The sequence below is a fragment of the Melanotaenia boesemani genome, chromosome 11 (genome assembly GCF_017639745.1).
Source record: "Melanotaenia boesemani isolate fMelBoe1 chromosome 11, fMelBoe1.pri, whole genome shotgun sequence".
NCBI classification, from domain to species: Eukaryota; Metazoa; Chordata; class Actinopteri; order Atheriniformes; family Melanotaeniidae; genus Melanotaenia; species Melanotaenia boesemani.
Window position 1 is genome coordinate 20,095,383 of NC_055692.1, and position 19,888 is coordinate 20,115,270.

General features: G+C 39.8%; 2 protein-coding genes across 3 annotated transcripts; both read right to left on the minus strand.

Annotated features, from left to right (window-relative positions):
• Positions 1 to 757: 757 nt before the first annotated feature.
• Positions 758 to 11,988, minus strand: cmya5 (cardiomyopathy associated 5). The gene is made up of 14 exons (XM_041999277.1): positions 11,811 to 11,988; positions 10,331 to 10,976; positions 7,085 to 10,237; positions 5,280 to 5,375; positions 4,939 to 5,157; positions 4,805 to 4,827; positions 3,330 to 3,454; positions 3,096 to 3,230; positions 2,623 to 2,769; positions 2,295 to 2,442; positions 1,991 to 2,124; positions 1,773 to 1,890; positions 1,515 to 1,691; positions 758 to 1,411 (listed from the first exon to the last, which is right to left on the minus strand). The coding sequence occupies exons 1-14, from the start codon at positions 11,924 to 11,926 to the stop codon at positions 1,159 to 1,161; spliced, it is 5,490 nt and encodes a 1,829-aa protein (XP_041855211.1). The 5' UTR covers positions 11,927 to 11,988; the 3' UTR covers positions 758 to 1,158.
• A 1,506-nt stretch (positions 11,989 to 13,494) lies between these two features.
• On the minus strand, positions 13,495 to 19,509 carry tent2 (terminal nucleotidyltransferase 2). Of its 2 annotated transcripts, XM_041999279.1 has the most exons (15): positions 19,433 to 19,509; positions 18,938 to 19,092; positions 18,355 to 18,462; positions 17,975 to 18,227; positions 17,753 to 17,867; positions 17,580 to 17,668; positions 17,427 to 17,484; positions 16,866 to 16,932; positions 16,699 to 16,775; positions 16,406 to 16,534; positions 16,271 to 16,314; positions 15,942 to 16,078; positions 15,214 to 15,305; positions 14,384 to 14,463; positions 13,495 to 14,275 (listed from the first exon to the last, which is right to left on the minus strand). In XM_041999279.1, exons 2-15 carry the CDS (start codon positions 19,054 to 19,056, stop codon positions 14,189 to 14,191), a joined length of 1,455 nt encoding a protein of 484 aa, XP_041855213.1. In that variant the 5' UTR covers positions 19,057 to 19,092; positions 19,433 to 19,509; the 3' UTR covers positions 13,495 to 14,188. The 2 variants fall into 2 exon arrangements, with proteins under 2 accessions (XP_041855213.1, XP_041855212.1); XM_041999278.1 differs by lacking the exon at positions 19,433 to 19,509 and having other exon boundaries at positions 18,938 to 19,402.
• Between the last annotated feature and the right edge of the window lie 379 nt (positions 19,510 to 19,888).

The window sequence follows — 19,888 nt, forward strand, 5'->3', positions numbered from 1 at the left end:
ATTTTTGCATGTAAGCTTAGGTATTTACACTTTTGTTAATAAATTATAATGTTTTATAATGCAAGAAGTTTATTAGGTGATTTTTTTTTAATGTCAGCAATAAGGTAAACAAAACCTTTCTGGAAATGTGTGTAAGCTCTGTACATCCAAAATTTACTGGTTTAGAATAAAGTCTGGCTAGAATTTTTATCTCTATAGGTGAGATCCAAAAAGCTGGTTTTATTAGGAGAACAAGGACTTTATATCCAATGATATAACCAGTGGACTGCTGAGGCCCCCTGGTGGAGAATTGATGAATGTAATTGAGTCAAAACAAATCAGTCTATGTAAGGAAATAGAAAAATAATCACATTCTTTAAGTTCATATGATAAAATAGTTAAACAAGGACAAGCTAACAGCCACTAGCACACAACATAAGAGAGAGCAGACCACATTTGTTTAAAAAGGCTATTTACACAAAAACAGACCCTTTCATATTATGAAACACGGTTCAAAAGGTGCTATAGTGTGTGTTTGGAGATATAAACTCATTGTTTAAACTTGGAAAGACAAGAGACTTCAACTAATATTCTTTAGCAGGTAATTACACAGAGGGTTAGATATGTTCTCAGAGCATTTACTAACATTTATCAGTCAAATCACAGCTGGAAATAAAACATATATAAAACAGTAAAAAAAAAAAAAAAAAAAAATCTCACATCAACATACCTTATGGTCAGAATTACGAAATGATACATGTCACCTCTGGGCAAAAAAAAAAAAAAAAAAAAAAAAAAAGACAGAAAACTCACCTGTAAATTCAAGGTACTAAATTCCAGTCATCGTTTTCACTTCTTGTAATTTTACTATTTACAATTTAAGTTTAGTTTCTATATCCAAAAATGAAAACACTTTAAATGTACTTTGTGTTTGCTTGAGGACATTTGTTGCTTAATTGAACTTTGATCATTCTTTTGCTTTAAAAACAAAAAAAAAAAAAAAAAAAAAAAAAAACGGAAATCCATAAATAATGTCACTATGTCCAGTGGTGCCTGTTTATGTCTTCTGCCTTATTTTTCAATAGTGGTCACTTTGATCAGTGTAAAGATGTAACATTCAAATCAACAAATGTCCATCTTGATCTGTAAACTTCTCAGTAAGTGAAGGATGAGGCAGAACTAGCTGTCCTTGGTAAACTCTGGCACCTCCAGCACCAGGCAGAGTTGCAGGCTCCCTGGTCGCTCCAGGGCCAGAGCAGGATGGCAGGACTGGGTGAAGTGCTGCCTGAAGGTACCTAACAACTGACCACTTTGGGCATTGTAGAAAGATAAAAGGCCCTGCTGGTAATCCAGGAGAGTGCCCACTCGTTCAGGTATCTTAATCACACACATAGAGGACTGAATGCCATTGTGGAGTAACTGATACCTGCAACTGGACAGACAAAGCGAAAAAGGTTTTGGATAAAATAAATGAATAAATACTAACAGGAAGTAACAAAAAATAAAAATGGAGGGATTTTTTTTCTTGTGCATACCCTGATTCTGTGGGAACACACTGCAAACACCATGAAGAGCTGTTGTCTCCTAGTGAGCTGTTTTTATTGGCTGTGTTGTACGCCACTCCGACTCTATAGGCTGTACTTCCTGACACAACGGTCTCCCAGTAGTAAAGCCCTCGTGCTGGCAACAAGTCACCCAGGATGGATGGACACCTAGAAAACACAAACACTGGATTAAATCTGCTGAGAGGTTTCATAACAGGTTCTGAAAGAGGGGCTCTCCATTAAGCTCACACTTTGTCTGTGGGTGTAATGCTGTTGTGAGCATCTTGGGAACATTGCAGAGTGGTCTGGTCCTCTGATAGCTCCAGAGCAGGGTGAGCTGAGTTTCTCAACAGGTGGAATCTCGTCCCTCCCAAAAAAAAAGTAGGTAAAAAATTTAAAAAAATTGTATTTAGGTAATGCTCAGCCATACAGAACTGGAGAGGTTGTGTTAGCGTAGTGCTTTTTACCTTTAGTAGAAATAAGTGCAGCCTCGCTTTGTTCACTGGCACCTGCGTCATTCACACCTTTGATGTAGAACAGGTAATTCTCTTTGGGTTGCAGGAAAACCCTCTGTTCACAGGTTTTGATTCCTGAGATAGATCTAGGAGTATGCCACAAACATACTATATATAACACATCTGTTTAAATTCAGTTAGAAATTTTACACCAGTATCAATAAAATTCAATAACAGTTTGGTTTTTCCACAACGACCAGATCAGAAGTGAATAACTTTCCATCATTCTCTTGCTGCTGACCAGGCAAATACCTACCTTAGTCCTTCTCCCTCTAGTTCATACTGGCGGCAGTACTCCAAAGTGTAGGTCTGTCTTGGACTCTGTTTTGTTGAGCTCCACCTCAGTGTAGCTGAATCCCACATAACAGTGCAGCGCTCTGTGTCGATCACTGGCACTGATGGACCTGCCAGACAAACAATGATTGGGTGGCTTTCACAAGAAAATGTTTTGAGAGGCCAACAACACAAGGAGCGAACACTGACTGTTGAAATCTAAACTCCCTCCAGCAAAGATAAAATAACAGTGTTTTCAGCTTTAGCTGAGAAATTTGCTCTATAGTTGACACTTCAGTATGTCGACTAACCAGTTCTGAAGACAAGTCTCTCACTGGGCAAAGAGCAGCCAGTATAGTTGACAGCCATCACCCACACCTTGTACATCTTGTCAGGCTCCAGTTCTTCCAAGACGCAGTAACTCTCCTTCACCGTCACACGGTACTCCTCTGTCACAGCTGTGGACCAAATGAGTACATTACATTACAGTCACTTAGCTGACTGCGCTAACCAGTCAAATCAGTACAATTATCCAGTATATAATTAAAAAAATCTCAAATATTTTTCCATAAATTGTTAATCAACAAGAACCAAGCCTATTAGAGGATAAAGCACCTGTAAAAGACTCATCTAAATATTTTTGTTTCTATGCTCTCAAGCATAATTTAAGACATCACTCTTTCATCAATGCCTGCACCTCCTGCATGGTGATAAAAACAAAAACAAAAACATATGATGATAAAGAACTCATTTTTGGTTCAAGCAACTTCCTGGAAATAGTTACCTCCTTGGGGATCCTCCATGCAATAGACCTGAAAGCAGTCTATAATATCTCCAGGGTTGACTTTCCAGTAAACGGTGACACTGGTGCTGGTGGCTGAGCCTGACTCCTGGGGCTGCAGTGTGGGCATCTGGGGCACTGAAGCGCACACCAGCAGCAAGATTTGTAACCGCCATAAATGCAAACAAGAGTAGAAAATTCATCTGCAAGCATCCTGAACGTTCACAGAAGACTTACCAGGGATTCCTTTGCGTTGTGTGAGGTTTGAACTTGAAGTGTTGGCCTTGGCGTAGTCCTCAAATACCAGCAGTCCCTTGGGACCCAGTTCCAGAGACAATGCTGAATCTAGAGCTCCTTTGAGTCTAACCACACAAGTACAATATTAAGCTTCTGGCCATGACCACAAGCCAATGTCCACACCCTTTTCTCCTGTTAAATCTACAGTTGTGTGAAAAAGGTCAGTTTTCTTTAAGTTTTCAGGTTTTATATATGAGGAAATAATTAAAAAGAAAAAAATCTGGCCCTTACTAGATCTTAAAATTAGGTAATACATCCTCATGTGTCATTATTCATTTAATAAAAAACTAAGCCAAAATGCAGAAAATGCAATGTCTGAGAAATTGTTGGAATCCTTACTGCTTCTGTAGGAGTTGAGAGGATAAGGATCAGCCAATGCTGATGATCAAATGCACTTGATCAACTGATTATCAGCAAGAATAAACATATCTATAAAAGTTTTTTTTGCAGTTTGTGGGTGTGGTGCACGTAAACACAATGCCAAGGAGGAAAGACATCAGCAATGAGAAAGATTCTTCTCTGAAACATGGCTTAGGTTTGCAAAGCCACAACTGAACAAATCAAATCACTTCTGGAACAATATTCTTTGGACAGATATGACCAAAGTGGCCATAATGCACTTCACCACATTTACGAAAAATGAAACACAGCATACCAACACAAACACTTCATACTGTCAACTGTCAAACACGGTGGTGGAGGGCTGATGATTTGGGCTATTTTGCAGCCACAGGACCTGGACAATGTGCACTCACGGAATCTATCATGATTCCTCTGTAAACAAAAGTAATTTAGGGTCACCTGTGAAGCAACTACTGAAGTTTGGCCAAAAGTGGCTTATTTTACAGGACAATGATCCAAAGAGCAGATGTGAATCTACAGCAGAGAAGAGGAAGAAGAGAGCCAAGGTGCTGCAGTAACCCAATCTAAGTCCAGACCCAAAGCAGATTAAAATGCTGTGAGATCTTTGGAGAGCTGTGTGTAAATTAATCTTGGCAAACCTCATTGAACTAAATCAGTACTGTGTGATGCACAAAAACAACTTCAGCTTAAGCAGCAACAAATTCAAGTTATTGTTAATGCAGTTCTACAAACTATTGTATCATCAGGTGTTTTTTTCTGACACTGCTTCTGCATTTTGGCTTTGATGCCATGTGTCATGTGTTGTTGAGCAGCACATGTTGTTACTGTTGCTAAATTATTTGGTGCATTTTAAGAACTGAAAAGGACCAGAAGATTTTTTTATGTACTTTTTCATTTGCATGACTGTATATAAAGTTTAAGATCAGACATACTCTATGTTTTTACATTTCTGCAGGCCAATCATCTTGCAGTTCTCGTTAACACAACCATGTCATGATGCAGCTGTTAAGAAATCACAATAGCTCACACACTTGTTACTGACAGGAAATTACCTTGTATGAATGTCTTCAGGTGACTAGTGGAAGAGCAGATTAAAGATAATTTTATCAAACATTTGACACAAATCCTAATGACCAGCCACTGGCTAAAAATAATGACTAAAGATAAACAATTCTTCAGTACTTACTCGTGCATCAGTCTCAGCCTCTCTAACCGTGGTTTCCAGCGTGGTTTTGGCAGAGTCTATGTTCTCCTGGAAGGAGACAATCTTGTCATAGAGCTGTTCCAGCTTGGCCTTCTTCTCCTCCTCCATGCTCACGGACATGTTATGGTATTGCTCCATCACCAGAGCCATCATCTCTTCATTCTGCGCCTGCATGACAGCTTCACTCTCCACGAACTGATCCTGAACAAGAGGAGGACAGCAACTAAGAGATGCATTTGATTTCACAAAACATCAAGGCTGATTTGAAACATCAACTGAATTAATGTCCATGCATTGCTCTACCAAGTGTTGACAGTGTGTACCTCTACAGAATTGTAGGCCAACTCCAGCTCAGACACCAAGTCCTCAATGTTCTCTGATCGCGCTTGTAGCTCTGAGATCCAGCCGCCCAGCGCATCCTGTTGCATAAACAGACGCAGGTAAAATATCACCTGTAAATCTTCTAAGAACAATGTACAACTGCAATTGACAAAATATAATAAAGTTGACTTCAAATCTGCTGAACTATCACACAAAGGATGCTACAGTTTTAAATAAAAAAAATGTTTTAAAACATGCTAGACATTCACGTCAGAGGTTGTTTTGTCTTTCACAGGTGGTGGAAAACAATGCATCACTTGTCAGGACATGGCATGATTATCGTTCAATAACTAATTAACACCATTTTTTTACAGTGATTTTCTGTCACGTGACATTGATTGCTTTATACACAAACACTCCATCCAAGACTCTCTTCCTTTTAGTTGGTCAGCATGACAGAGAAAAAAATTATTCATGTAAATTAATCTAAATTCTTGACTTTCTCTCTCTACACTGAGCTATTCTCCTACCCTAAAGATTCAGTTTATGTCACCCACAAGACCTGCTGCAGCATCAAGGTAAACCACCAGCACAGATTATCCAGGAGGAGGAGCAGCAGTCACCACCCAAACACCAGCTGCTCACATTTAATATGGTCAAACATGGTTGCTGAGCACTCCCTGACTGACTCTCCAGTAAGAGTCACAACCAATTTGTTTCATGTGAAAGGGAGTGTTTGAGCATACTTGCACACACCCAGTTAAAAAGTGTGGGGGTGCATGACTCGTTTCTGCTCAGAGAACTGAATTAGATGCAATTTTGCTGAGTTGTTTTGGTGATCTTGTCAGAATCAATTTTCTGCTCCATGTAGCAGCACTGACTTGAGCTGAAGTCAGACCTGCATTAGACCTTTGATCTTTGTCTTATTTGCAGTACAGCGGTCAGTGTTTCACATACTGTAAATACAACGTTACCCATCCACAAGACCTGGTTTTAAAATCATCTGGAGCTACTTTGAATCTTTGGATGTTTGTTCCAGCTTTACTTTAGATGTCAGACACATTATGGAAATTGTCTCCAACACATGATGAAATATATTACAATGCTCATGTTACATCCACAAAAGCTCAAGAAAACAACTGAAATCTGTAAATCAATGTTTTTTTATAGCAGAAGACAAGTTTTTTTTTTTTTTTAAAGCAGATGACCCACTCTGAGCGGACAAAGAAGGAAAGTAAGGGGAAAAGTGTGTGTGAGCAGATCACATATCAGCCTCTGCTTGGTTGATGTCACACTGAACCTTTCCACTGATCAAAGCAGAGCTTTGCATCACAACAAGTCAATGTGTTTGGCTGCAGCCAGCTGCATGAGAGCTCTTGTGATGAATGGAAAAGTTATAGCTGACTAAATTAAGACCATTTGATGACCCCAAACTAAGGGCAGTAAATATGTCTAATGATCCCACTGTAATGAAGCTGGTGAAGTGCATGATTTCCACTGGTTCTCTGTCTTTTGTTTCAGCAACAGCTTATTAAAAACAAACATCTGGGAAACAGAAAGAAGAAAAAAGAAAAAAAAACACATCTAATTCAATTCATCATATTACCCCAGCGATTTCACACTGCACTTAAATCACACTGGAGGACTTGCAAGAGATCATCTGTAATCTGAATACTTCCTATCTCTTTCATGTCCCCATTTTTCAAACTCCAGACCTCCTGTATTAAACTCAGCAGGCTTTCTGTTAAAGACGTTAAACCCAGACATAATGTGGAATGCATAACATGTGTTTGTCCATATTCATTACCTTGATTTCCTCATAGGCTTTGTCCACAGAATTCAATTCATGGCCCTGATGCTCTGCAGACTTGTACTCCTCTGAGAGCAGACATCCACAGGTGACACAGAACCAATCCATCCCTTCCAGCTCAGCAGCCAGCCGGGCTTGGCTTTCCTCCTCTGCATCAATTATTTCATAATCTGCCTCATTGAGCTCTTCTTCTGCAACAAGTTCTACCTTCTGGTCTATTTCTACCTTAATTTCCATCTCTCCTTCCTGATTCTGCTCAGATTCCGTTACATCTATCTGTATTTCAGATTGTGGCATATCTTTTGCATCCTGCTTAGAAATCACTTCATATCCCAGCTTGTCAACAGGTACCTCTGGAGACTCCAAGACTTTCTCATCTTGCTCTTTCTTACTCCCCACATCTTCCCTGTCCAGAACAATGTATGTAGCTGTATCATCTGTGTAAATGTTAGTCTCTGGTGCATCTTTTAGTTCTTGCATTTCCTTTTGTTCTGCATCTATCTCCGGTGACTGTACATCATCTTTGTGTAGCCCAGTTAAATCCTCCAGAGGAGTAAAGCTTCTGAGGTTAGACAAGGCGATTTTGTCTTCCTCAAGCTCCATCTTCTGCTCCTCAGCCTTGACCTCCTCTCCAGGTACAGGTGATGTGTACTCCCCATCAAGACTGTTTATGGGAAGTTCTTTCTCCTTTACTGCAGTTTCTGGTTCAACTTCAGTTTCAGGTTCAAGTGCCTTAAAATCACATGTGTTATCAGGTTCAGGAACTGTGTCCTCCCCTGTTTTCTCTGACCACTTACTGATCTCTATATCCATCTCGACCACTTGTCCTTTAGGAACGAGAAGGATCAACTCATCTCCTACATTCACTATGTCCTGAACACTGCTGGCCTTGTTGTCATCTGCAGGCATTTCTGAGTTGGCTTCTGGGATCAGCTTTGTTTTGTTTGATTCAGACTTTGTTTTGTCAGTCAACTCTTGTTGCTTTTGCTCAGTTTCAATGATTTCTTGATGTTTTTTGGCTGATTCTGTGTTTATCTTTTCTGGCATCACAGATTTGATAACTTCAGCTGAAATCTGTGTTTTATCCCCTGACTCCTGATCAGCAATCTCAGCTTTGGTTGTATATTTAGGGAGCATGACCTCAGCAGCAGTTTCCTCTGTGGGGAACTTGGTTTCTCTTTCTCTTTCAGGAACATCTGTTTGGGCATTTGTTGCCTCCACATTTGTTACCTCCTGAAGATTAATCTTAACTTGGGTTTGAATCTCTTTTTCATTCACTGCTGTTTCAGTCACCTCCACCACAGTTTGCACAGAACAATCACAGTCCGTGAAAACCTCAACAGGTGTAACATCTTCAGGTGCTGCTTCTTTTACCTCACTCAGAGGAGCTTCAGCTGGTTTTTCCATCTCACCAAGGGGTTCAGTTGAGCTGAGCTTTACAGTCTCAGGTGCTTTCGCTTGAGCTGAGGCCTCTGTTTCGGCTTCGGTTACTAGTTTCTCATCAGCAGCCACCACCTTTGAGTCAGCAGCATCCTCTTCAGACAAAATCCTCTCAGTGTTTTCTGTTTTTGTATCAGATTTGGAGCTTTCTGGAAGCCTCTCTGTACTTACAGGTACTATCAAAGCTTTTGTGTCTGTAGTCCCTACAAGCACTTCAGACATTTTTTCAGCCACCATTTGTGGTTCACACGGCTGCTCTGTGTCAACACAGCTCATTTCACAAATGTTTTTATCGTCTCTCTGATGATCCATGATCTCATGTGTTTCCTCTGCTTTAATGTCCATCTGTTGAGCTTCAGGTGGCTTTTCTGGGCTTGGCTCAAGAGACTCCGTCTGGTCTCTTTCAACCTCATGTTGTACTTGTTGAATTTCCATCTGTTCCTCCACCAATTTAGTCTCTTGGGTCAAATTTTCTGAAGCTTCTCTTGCAGTCTGCTCATCAGACACCCTTGGAAGTTGTATTTCTTCTTTCTCTTCCTCTGTTCCTGTTACAATTTCCTTTTCCCTTTGAGTTTTTGCAGAGTGAAAATCTTTTTCGACACCAGCCTCCAGCATCTTTGGTTTGCCTGTCTTTGTTTTCGCCATTTCTAGGTTTACTTCAGGTGGCTCCAACTGATCTGTTTTAACCTCATGTTTTTCTTGTTCAGCCTCCATCAGTTTCTTCATCAATTTAGGCTCCTGAATCAAATCGTCTGAGACTTCTCTTGCAGCCTGCTCAAAAGCCATAGCAGAGAGTTGTATTTCCCCCTTCTCTTCTTCTGTTTCTGTCACAATGTCCTTTTTCTCTTCAGTTATTGCAGAGTGACAATCTTCTTCAGTACCAGCCTCCTGCATCTTTAGTTCCTTGTTGTCTTCTTCTGCAACTCTTATCAGACAACCTGTCGTTTCAAACTTACTCTGTGGCCACATCATTCTCCCTTCACTCTTATCCTTCACTGACTCATCTTGAACATCCACTGTTTGTGTTTCATCTTTTAAAATGAACTTCTCCAAGTACCCGTCTGCCTCCTCAGAATCTGACAAACGCCTCTTGTAAGACTTTTCAAAGGCCATGCTCTCGGCCTCTGAATCATCGTCACTCCTTCTCCTCTCACCTACAGCATCCTCATAGAGGTCTGAGTACATGAAGGACATGGCAGTGGGCTCCTCCAGCAAAATGGGGTCGATGATCTTAGGAGGTCCAGGGGAGATAAAGATTGGAGTAAGAGTGGTCTCCTCACTCTCAAACAACACTGCGCCGCTTTCCTTAGTTGATCTCTGGCTCTCACGTCTTCCTCTCATCCTGGCTTCAGCTGCCTCCCTGTCCTCTTCTCTTTGCTGCAGTGCATCAGCAGGAGGTCCCTCTCCATAGAAGACCTCGTCCAAGTGTTCCCCTACTATCTCCACATCTGTAACGAACACAAATGAATCTTCGGATGCAGAGGGACTGTCTGTGGCTACCTCCTTTGCAGGCTTTGGCTCCTCAGTTTGGGGTTTTGCTACAGGCTTTTCTGCCTCCTCTTGTAGCTCTGATGTTTGTTCTGCAGGAACCACCACATCCAAAAGGGTAAACTTCTCAAAGTAGTCAATGTCACCAGTGTCCTCTTTCTGAGTGGGTGTGTCTCCATGCTTTCTTTCTGCTGATGGCTGTGAAGAATCTTGTTTCGAGGTCTGTGGAGATATTAAGGCCAGCAACTCAAACTTTTATAATATTTAAACAAATAAAATAAATGGAAATGAAGATGAAACATCTCAGGTAAATACCTCTGTGTGATCTGGTATTTCCTCTTCCTCTGGCAGGTTATGGCTCTGTTGCTGTGCCCAATCCTGGTAGATATGGGACCTGATCTTGGGAGTCTGGTCCAGATAACACAAATTGTCCTGCAGCTCTGTACTTTCCTCCTCATCGACAGTGGGAAGCTTGGAGGGGACTCTGATGTTGAGAATCTCATAACCTTCTGAAATTAAACTAAACAACTGCTGATCCTTTGTTTTTATTTCCTCCAAGTCTGTCTCTGGTTTGGTTTTCTCCTGTTTGACATTAGGAAGAGAAACCTCTGTCATCTCTGGTCTCTCTACTCCCAAAGCTGAAGCCGATCTGGAACTACCAGGTCGGCTAAACCTGTCCCCCAGCCTGCTGCTTCTTCCTCCAGACCTCGTCCTCCTGCGAACTACTTTCTCTTCATCAAAGACAATAGTGATCTTTCCTGCACCTCCAGAGCCCTCCATGCTATAAGCCTCAGAAGTGGAGCTGGTCTCAGAGGCCCAAGGAGTAGAGCAGCGGCTAGAGGCCGTCTCCCAAACAATACCGCTGTCCTCACTCTGGACTGTTACCATAGAGAATGATGGATCTACCATCAAGCACTGGAGTTTAGGCTTCACTGACTGGTCCTGGACTACTTCTCGCAGACTGAAGGAGAGAGGAATGGACAAAGTTAAACGAAGGAAAGCAGGCTGTTTGTGTCGCTCCTAAGAAGAAGAAGGGCATAACTAAACAGTCTGACTGCAAGAGGAGATCCTTTTGGCGCAGTTCATGGAAATGTAAGCAGAGGACAAACCAATGAATCAAATCAAAACATGTTTGACCAACATCTACCTACATTCATGTTTTACAACTTAACAAATGTGAGCTGAAAACAAGGTAACACATAGCTTAATTTCTTAAGAGGATTACTTGAGCAGTGTAGACCTCCAATATTGGACCAGGTGTCTGGTGCCAGGATGCCAATGTGAGCGATGATCTGCAAAAAAATTATGATCGAATGCACTCTAAGCTCTCTCCCAGGCTATGAATACATCTCAGCCCCTTCTGGGTTACAACAAGGTGATGTCCTAAAGCGTCATTCATGTAATATTAGAGAAGACATGCTTGGCCTTCTCTGATACAGCCAACATATCAGTGTCTTCTACTATTTGTGACATTGCAAGTAATGGTAGAACACTCAGTTACAAGAATGATAAATGAGATGTAAAATATGGAATGGTGAATAATATGAAATATTATTAAAGAGCTGTTTCCAATGGCACACTTGTACTTCTTAAAAAACTGTCTTCTTTGTAATACTCGGATACTCTTCTCCATTCACACTTTTCCTTCTTTAAAACTACATGTATTTGCATTGAGAAGCCCAAAACACCAACAGCAACATCAAAACTGATTGGTTTCAAAACAGAAAATAAACCTTTCTTCATACAAAGTGAGCCATGTTGAGATTCAGCCAGTAAGATCTGGTTTCAAATCTACCTGTTTTGTAGCTCTTCTACTTCGTCTTCATCATCCTGGCTCATGACATCGGAGGCTTCATATTGACACTCCTGCAGTTCAGTCATCTCAGAATCCAGGCTCTCACATTCATCCATCTTGTTAATTTCCTCCAGATTTTCTCTTTAAAGCCCCCCGTGTTGTTTTTTAAGTGTTTTAGAGTTCAGTCACTCTGAATTGGGAGTTGGTCTGCCTGTTTGTGTCATTCTAAGTTGGGAGCTGTCCATCTGACTCAGCGAGGGACAGAAATAGAGAGGAATGAAAAGAGGACATTGTAGACAGAGAGGGACACAGCAGAAAAGGTAAATTTTACCAGCTATTGAAATAAAGATGCCAGCAGCTAACTGCAGTCTTTCTTTAGATTTCTGTAAAAAGATTTTTTTTTATCACATTGTATCTTTATTTGTTCCAGTGGTCAATCACTGATTGAGGCGATGTGGCTTTAAGTGCAAAATCCCCTTTGCCCAGTTAAATATAGACCTTCTGCTGAAACAGTACCCCTGGCTCTCTGCTGCTGGTGGTAACACTAACCAAAGCCAGACACACTTCTTGTAACACACACGCCTAGAAGAGCTGGCACTATGCAGAAGTCATAAAACTAGGTGTAATAATCCGTCAAACCACAGAACAAAAAGTAATCAGCACACTTTGTGCAAGAACTAGCTGCAGGTAGTATTTAAATACAAGGTGAGGCTGTTACAGTCATTTTTAGTTTGTTTTTTTCAGTATCTGTGAAGGACACTGAATAATTAAGACTCCTGATGAAAATGGAAAGACAGTATCCAGGAAACAACATTGTTTGTATTTGTAGATTTAACAGCTGCCTATCCTAGCAGGCAGGTTGCCAGTCTATCATAAAGGCCAAAACAGGGAGACAACCACTCACTCCTAGGGAGAATTTAGTGACCATTTGACCTGCCTTGTATGTCTTTGGACGGTGGGAGGAAGCCAGAGCACCTGGAGAGAACCTACACATACCCCTGAATTGATTTAGACTAATCGACCCAACTTCTTTTTACAAAAAAATCAAAAACAACAAAAAACAAAAAAAACTAGTAACCAACTCTCATCGCATTTGTAAGATAAATGAAAGTATATGAAAAAATGCAGACAAAATTACAATTTAATTGGATTTTGGCACTTCTATTAGCATAGCCAGACTTCAGGTGACTTCATACAGAGCTCAAAAACAGTGAAAATGCTCATACATTTGTAGGTTTATTTTTTTAAATAAACATTAAAGTTCAGTTATGTAGGAAACATAAAAAATATGGGAAATAGATGAAAAAAAACTCAGAAAGATATATTTTCCATTGTATTAACTAAAAATCAGTTTTTGCCCAAAATAAAGCCAGGAAATGGATATCTTTGACACCAGTTAATAAGAAATAATGCTGAAAGTGAGGAGCAATAACTTGAAGAATTGACAATTTCCAGAGTTGCAGCGCTTTCAGTGGTAACCTCATGCTCACTTAAACATCACAAGCCCAACTTACAGAAAAGCTTTGAAACTGAAAAACAGCAGAGGGTCTTCAATGCAGCTGCAACATATATAAAAAAAAAAAACAAAACAAAAAACAAAAAAAAAAAACAAACAAAAAAACAAAAATGGAAAGGGGGGGTGGGGGGTTACACTCTCCAAACCACAATATTGTCAATGCTGACCTATAAAAATAGAAACAGGGCTTTAATGTCACAAGTTTGATACAAACAGTCAATATAAATACAATGTACATGTGTGCAGGAAAAAATTGGCATCTTTAGATGATAACAGTGCAGTACAATTGCAACAAGGATGTAACTAAAACAGAATGAAGGAGATCGAGAGGCTGAGACTTCCTTTTTTACACCAAAATGTAATTCATTTAAGCCTAGATATTTTCTAGGTGGATTGGGAAAGATGGCCATGTAGCAGCAATACAAATAGCATTTATTAACAAAAAAAAAAAAAAAAAAAACTATTATCCTGCTTCATTGCAGCATCTCTCTGTCACCATTTTCAGTGACAGGATATTGCTTTCAAAGCCCTCTGGTTTTACTCCACAAATACTTGTCATCCTTACTTATTGACTGATAAAAAAAAAAAACAAAAACAGAAAAAAAAAAAAAAAAAACAATTGCACATATATAGCAGAGGCAGGAAAGAAATGGATGATGAGTGCAACACTAAATAAATCTGCCACAGGAAACACAGACTGTGCCTCACAGGTCACTGATCATTCAGTACCAGATCCCCTCTGGCTGTCAAGTGTTGAAGCTTCTCTCCCCCACATCTTTCATCCTTCGATCAGGTCGTGAATCAGGACAGGTTCATCTTGAGGTAGAAGATGCAACTCGGCTCATCTAAGCCAAGGAACAGCTTATCTCCTGGATGACTCTTTATTGATGATGGCTCTGATCGGGAGGATCGAGTTCAGGTCCATGTTCAACTTCAGTATCCGGAACGACTGTGCAGACACGAGAAGCAGTGGGATTAAGATTAGCTCATGCCAGACCTGCATGGCTTCAGGAAGGAGAGAAACATGGAGGGAATGTATATAAAGACTGTAATATACCTCAGCAAACTGGGCTTTAATGGCATCAAACTTGATCTTCTCATGGACTGCCCTGGCAACGTTGTTTCTTTCAAATGGCTCTGAAACACAAAGAATCACTAAGCGTGTTGTGGATGACTCAGCTGTTGTTACTGTACGTGTTTGTGGTCCAGGATCCTGTTACTCTTATCAATTTAATTATCAAATAACTAACATTTGGAAAAACCAAACATTTAGTTAAAATATCCAGTTGATTATTTATGTGTTCTCAAATGAAAACGTTGGGGTTTTGAAATGTTTATCCAAGAGTCAGTTTTCAATCCCAGGATCAGAATATTGGAGGCGACAAAGGATTTCCTGATTGGTGGGCTACTAGAACTGACTCAGTAGACATCATGCCCAGTCTTGTGCATTTCTCAATAATCCAGTTTAATTGCAAAATAAATTATAATAATTCAGAAAAATAATGAATCCACAGAAAACAATCCCATTTAGGATGGTAAATAATACTGAGTATCTTGCACTGTGTGACATGAATCACTGATTTCACTAAAATTTGAAAGCAACCAGTCTCGGGAATCTGACCAGGTATTTTTTATTTATTTTTAAAATGCAGTAGTGTTCAAACTTTCTTTTTATCTTTTGTTTCTTAAATTTTCCAAGTGGCAATATAAGAGAAACCAGTTTTAAATCCCCAAATCTAAAATCAAACTTTGGACATGTGAGCTCTGTTTTTCCAAACGCTCATTTTTTTATTTTAACAAAAGAAGAAGAAGGAAAAAGAGTGAAAATAAAAACAAATTACAGGTATTTTACAGACTGTGCCATGTTATGCCCCCTAAAATGTTTACCTTCCACACAAATGAATTTGTTTTTCCACTCATTAGAATTGGTCTTGGGCAAAGCTGTGGCCTCCCGCACAGATATCACCTGTTTATCCCACCTGAAAGACACACAGAAAAAAAACAAGACAGGCTTTTAGCACCTCCTTGTTCACACATTTCAGCTGATGAAGTGCAAATCCAACATAATTTACAAGTCAAGAAGTTTTGCAAACAGAGATGATTCCTTCCAGGTTCCTTTTAGTTTAAATTGGGACAACATGAGCAGACACCTTCAGGACATGACTGTTGTGGAATTATGTGGGAGCAGTTCTGTAAACTCACTGTGAAAACACTTAGAAAAATATGCTCATCGCTGTGAAAACCATGAGCAAAAATCACTTGGCGTGGGTATATCCTGGTTTGAGTATTACTGTATTAAGCAGTAATCTTTGCATGTCCATGTTACATGTTTAAATTTAACATGGCATGGTCTGCATTACACGTACTGCAAACACAGGTATGTCATGTTAGTGCTGTGTAAGGCCAAAGGTCCCACCTGCTCCTGCTCCTCTGCCAGAAACATGAAACCAGAGGAGGATGCAGGACAGTGGAAGGTGAGGACAGATGGAGGACTGGATGGGGAGATGAAATTGGCAGGGAGAGTGAAGATTGAGGGACAGATCACGAAAATAAGAAGGGAAAAGAGCCATGAACAGAACTGCTATGAATCATAGTGTCAAGTTTTTGGGAGATACCTGAACTCTGTGGCGTAGTATTTCAGAAAGCCCAACAGCAGCTGTCCTAGAGAGGACTGGTTTCTTGAAATGTAGGGAGGAATGTTTTTGGGTCCTTCTGGAACCATGTCTACCTCCATGAAGGGATTAAAACACTCCTAAAAAAAATCAAAACACGAGACAAAAGTATAAAGATTTAAAAGTGAGTAACATCGCCATTTCTATATATCTGAAATAGTTTACCATGATTTCAAAAGTGAATAATAATTTCCTTTTACACATTATATATATATATATATATATATAGTTAACAACAGATTAAGAGACTGCAAAAGCAACAAGATACTTACTGGGTAATCCCTTTGTAGAGATGGGAGGACAGGTTCCTTGCGAGCTGATAACAAAACATGTCACAAATAAACTGAAACTGCCAAGTCAGTAGAAACAGAAACGAAAAATTCTTTTGCATGTGTGATTATACTAACTCTGGAGGTAGTGAAGAACCATAAGCACCAGCGTGTAGCTGCTTAATGTTCCTTTGCTGGCATCATTGATTTGATGTTGCCTTGCCCATTTCTTCACAACAAGAATCATGGGTCTTATCCTGAGATCAGCTGAGAGAGACAACACAGACACAGCAGGTCTAAATGAATTACTGCTTACAGCTGAATTTATACAAAGAGAGAAAAGTCACAATCAAAGCTGATTTCAGATTAGAAAGAAAACATCTGGCATTATTCTGGATTTAAAATTCAGGTTTTATTGACTATTCGCTCACCATAGGCATAACTCCTCAGAAGGAATGTGTTTCTGATGCCCACTGTGTTGTTGATATTCAGATCAAACTCCAGTTCACTGAGAAAAGTCAAACAGTTACACAAATATAACACTTCTATAACTTGATGATGTTGTACAAACAGACTCTAACAACTGCTTGGCTCCTACCTGCCTTTCTCTCTGAATCTTAGGATTGGTACTTTGGCTCTTATCAGCTGAATCCGTTCTACATATGCTAGAAATTAAAATATACATTATAACATTTATTGATGGTTCAATTTGCATAAAACTGTAGGTATGTTCACCTGGGTAAACAGCTCCATCTAGTGGAGGCTGACAAGAGCATTAAGAATACATGGAACACAATCCACTAACAGGGAGCCCATAAACCACAGTTTTTGGGGTATTTTTTATTTTTTTTTGGCTTCTTTTTTCAGGTGATCAAACAAATTATACAACATTCAACCACAACATTAAATCCACTGAATGAGATGGGAGCTGAAATACAACCCACCTAAACACTACCTACAGAAATGGCCACCGAAACATCCTGCCCCAACTGCTTAGAGCTGTTTATCTGCACAAGAGGCACCTCATCTGTATTAGACAGGTGGTTTTAATGTTGTGGTTGATCTTTTTTTGGCAAGAAGTGAGCAAATCAGATAATAATAAAGTATTCTGTCTATGAGCAACACTAAGTGAAAGTTAATAGTAGACAACATTACTTACAGAGTGATCTGAAAACATTTTTGAGTCGAGACAGGACAGATATAGGATCCGGTCTTTTCTGAAATGAAAACAGACACAGCTGTTTAGGAGGAAATGAGCGTGTATGGTTGCACATTTGAATGAAATGTGCGACACATAGCAATGCATACTTACATTTCCCTGGATGACAAGGCAAAGATCTGCATCACTGGTCCGACAACCCAATCCATTAATAGATGATCCGGTCAAATAAAGTCGCCCCACTGTGACAAGAGAAAAACACTTGTTGAAAGAATAAGCACAACATGAAGCTGTGAACAAACAGTGACAGCGTACTTACTATGTACCTGCATAGACACGTTGTATGTCTTGTTGCAGCTGAGCTCGGCACAACTCTTTCCGCTCCAAATCTAAAGGCTGCTGCTGGCATGCTTCAAATAGCTCCACCATCTGACTACTCAGCTGAGTGCACAAACATATGCAACACTGACTGAACCAACCACATCCGTACATAAACATGTTAATGGTAAATACATATCAGCTGCAGGTTAATGTAGTCAGGAAAATACCTTGTCTTTGGCGAAGGTCTGAAGACTGTTGGGGCTTTCTGGGACAACAAGCACCTGTGAGTGACAATGGAAGAATGGACCGGGGGAAGAATGATCAAAATCAACAAGCGATGATCTGGAAGACTCTGCCACCACTTTGTTGGGACGAGGAGGATGAGGAGGAGTCCATGGTAAAGGAGAAACGACTTGTGGGTGGGAAGAGTCGATGCGTTGTCTCTTCACTGCATGAGGGCTGTATTCGTTATTCTGCCTCCTGAAGGAATAAGAATGACAAAGAAAGATATGAGGACATGTAAAGGTAAATGCTTATCAAATAAAGATAAGTTAAGATCCATGAGAAATAACTTCTTCAGTCATTAATAAATGCTAAAACTACATACTTGCGTCCATTGGTCATAGGCAGTCTGGGAGGAGGGACAGGTGTAGCAGTAAACGGTGGAGAGTTCCATTTATATTGAGACAACCTCTCAAGTTCAAGAGGCTGGAAGCTTACAAAAGAGACATGTACATATTACTGTTCTTAACACCATATGTCCAACATGTAAGATTTTGTAAGTGACAAATAAAATCTAACTTCCCGATCTCCACTGTCTTATAAAATACCTTCTCTTATTCTGGTGCCAGAAAAGTGCATGCATAAAGAATCATAAGTTCCTTAGTTAAACACCCCCCGATTCAAACAATATTTAAACTAATTTAACCGTTGAATTCCAAGATAGCGGTTGTGATTTTATAATGATTTGCAGACTTCGGTTGTGTATATTACAATATGTATATTATATATTAATATAGTATTATATACAGTTGTTTGTGAGTTATGTAAAGTTTTTATGAGAATTAAACCGCTTTAGCTAAAAACTGGGTTGAATTTTGCTATAAATATATATAACTAAAGGCAACGGTAGATGTAACGTTGAAATAAAGTCTAGCACATCATCGCAGCTTTCCTTTCGTAAGACTCACCTGTTAGCACATTCCAGTCTTTTATGGTTGTATTCATAATGTCGAGATACTTGTGGTGGCGGGTAGAGGCCATCCCTTGGGGCTCTCCATACTCCCGGAGCCGCGTTGCGGTGAAACATGGTGTAGTACTTCAAGAAGCTTCACCATCAACTTTACTGATATTGCAAGAGAAAACATTACAGACGTTCTAATTAATCACTGAAGGGGAACAGTGACGAATTTAGTTCTGTTCTCAATTTCCCAAACGAGTGATGACAGCTACATAAATTACTGGGAAATCGAAACTCAGTGCCGTTGACAAAACTTATCATTACCAAGCTAACGTTTAGCTGGCTAGCAGCGCTTGGCTAGTTAACTTTTATAGCTCTCGTTACATTGTTCAATTAAAGGCGTTTCTCTCTGTTTAAATAAAAGAATTGGCGCGCATTTTAACGGGTAATTAATTTTTGAAAATGTTTACTGGCAAAATGACCTTACACAAGACACAATACTTACCAAATTGGAAGTCACATGTAAACAAAACAGGGGACTGACTTCCTGTACACGAACTTCCGCATTGAGGCAACGGCGATTGAACTCGGTTTAAAGGGGACGTGCACTTGCGCGCTTTAAAGAAAAAAAATAACCTAAAAGCAATATAAATGTGGCTAAAGGGTGCTTTGTTCGTGATACTGGATCAGTATAATAGATACAAATCTAAGCGAGTATCTGTGCATAATTGCATTTTTGTTTCTAAAAGATAATAGACCGCTGTACTGTGTATCCAAATCAGTTTAATTTGAATGTAGGCTATTAATCAGATAAGTTCAGGAAAATCACCACGGCTATTGTCGCCTTTTCTTTAGTCCATTGTCTTCCTGAGAAGCTTTTGGCTATTGGAATGGCATTGTCACTTAAGTTTTTCTGTTGTTCTGAACATGACAAAGACTCTTTCTGTAATCAGAAAGAGTC

Excerpts from the sequence above, each read along its gene's own strand:
- tent2 (XM_041999279.1), bottom strand. The coding sequence starts at position 19,056 with ATGTTTCACCGCAACGCGGCTCCGGGAGTATGGAGAGCCCCAAGGGAT. Across the intron at positions 16,535-16,698 it reads TCTGAGGAGTTATGCCTATG|CTGATCTCAGGATAAGACCC; the intron begins GTGAGCGAATAG and ends TGTCTCTCTCAG. Across the intron at positions 14,464-15,213 it reads CAAATTCATTTGTGTGGAAG|AGCCATTTGAAAGAAACAAC; the intron begins GTAAACATTTTA and ends TTTGTGTTTCAG.
- cmya5 (XM_041999277.1), bottom strand. The coding sequence starts at position 11,926 with ATGGATGAATGTGAGAGCCTGGATTCTGAGATGACTGAACTGCAGGAG. Across the intron at positions 3,455-4,804 it reads CCTGAAGACATTCATACAAG|ACTCAAAGGAGCTCTAGATT; the intron begins GTAATTTCCTGT and ends TTGTGTGGTTAG. Across the intron at positions 1,692-1,772 it reads ATTACACCCACAGACAAAGT|GTGTCCATCCATCCTGGGTG; the intron begins GTGAGCTTAATG and ends TGTGTTTTCTAG.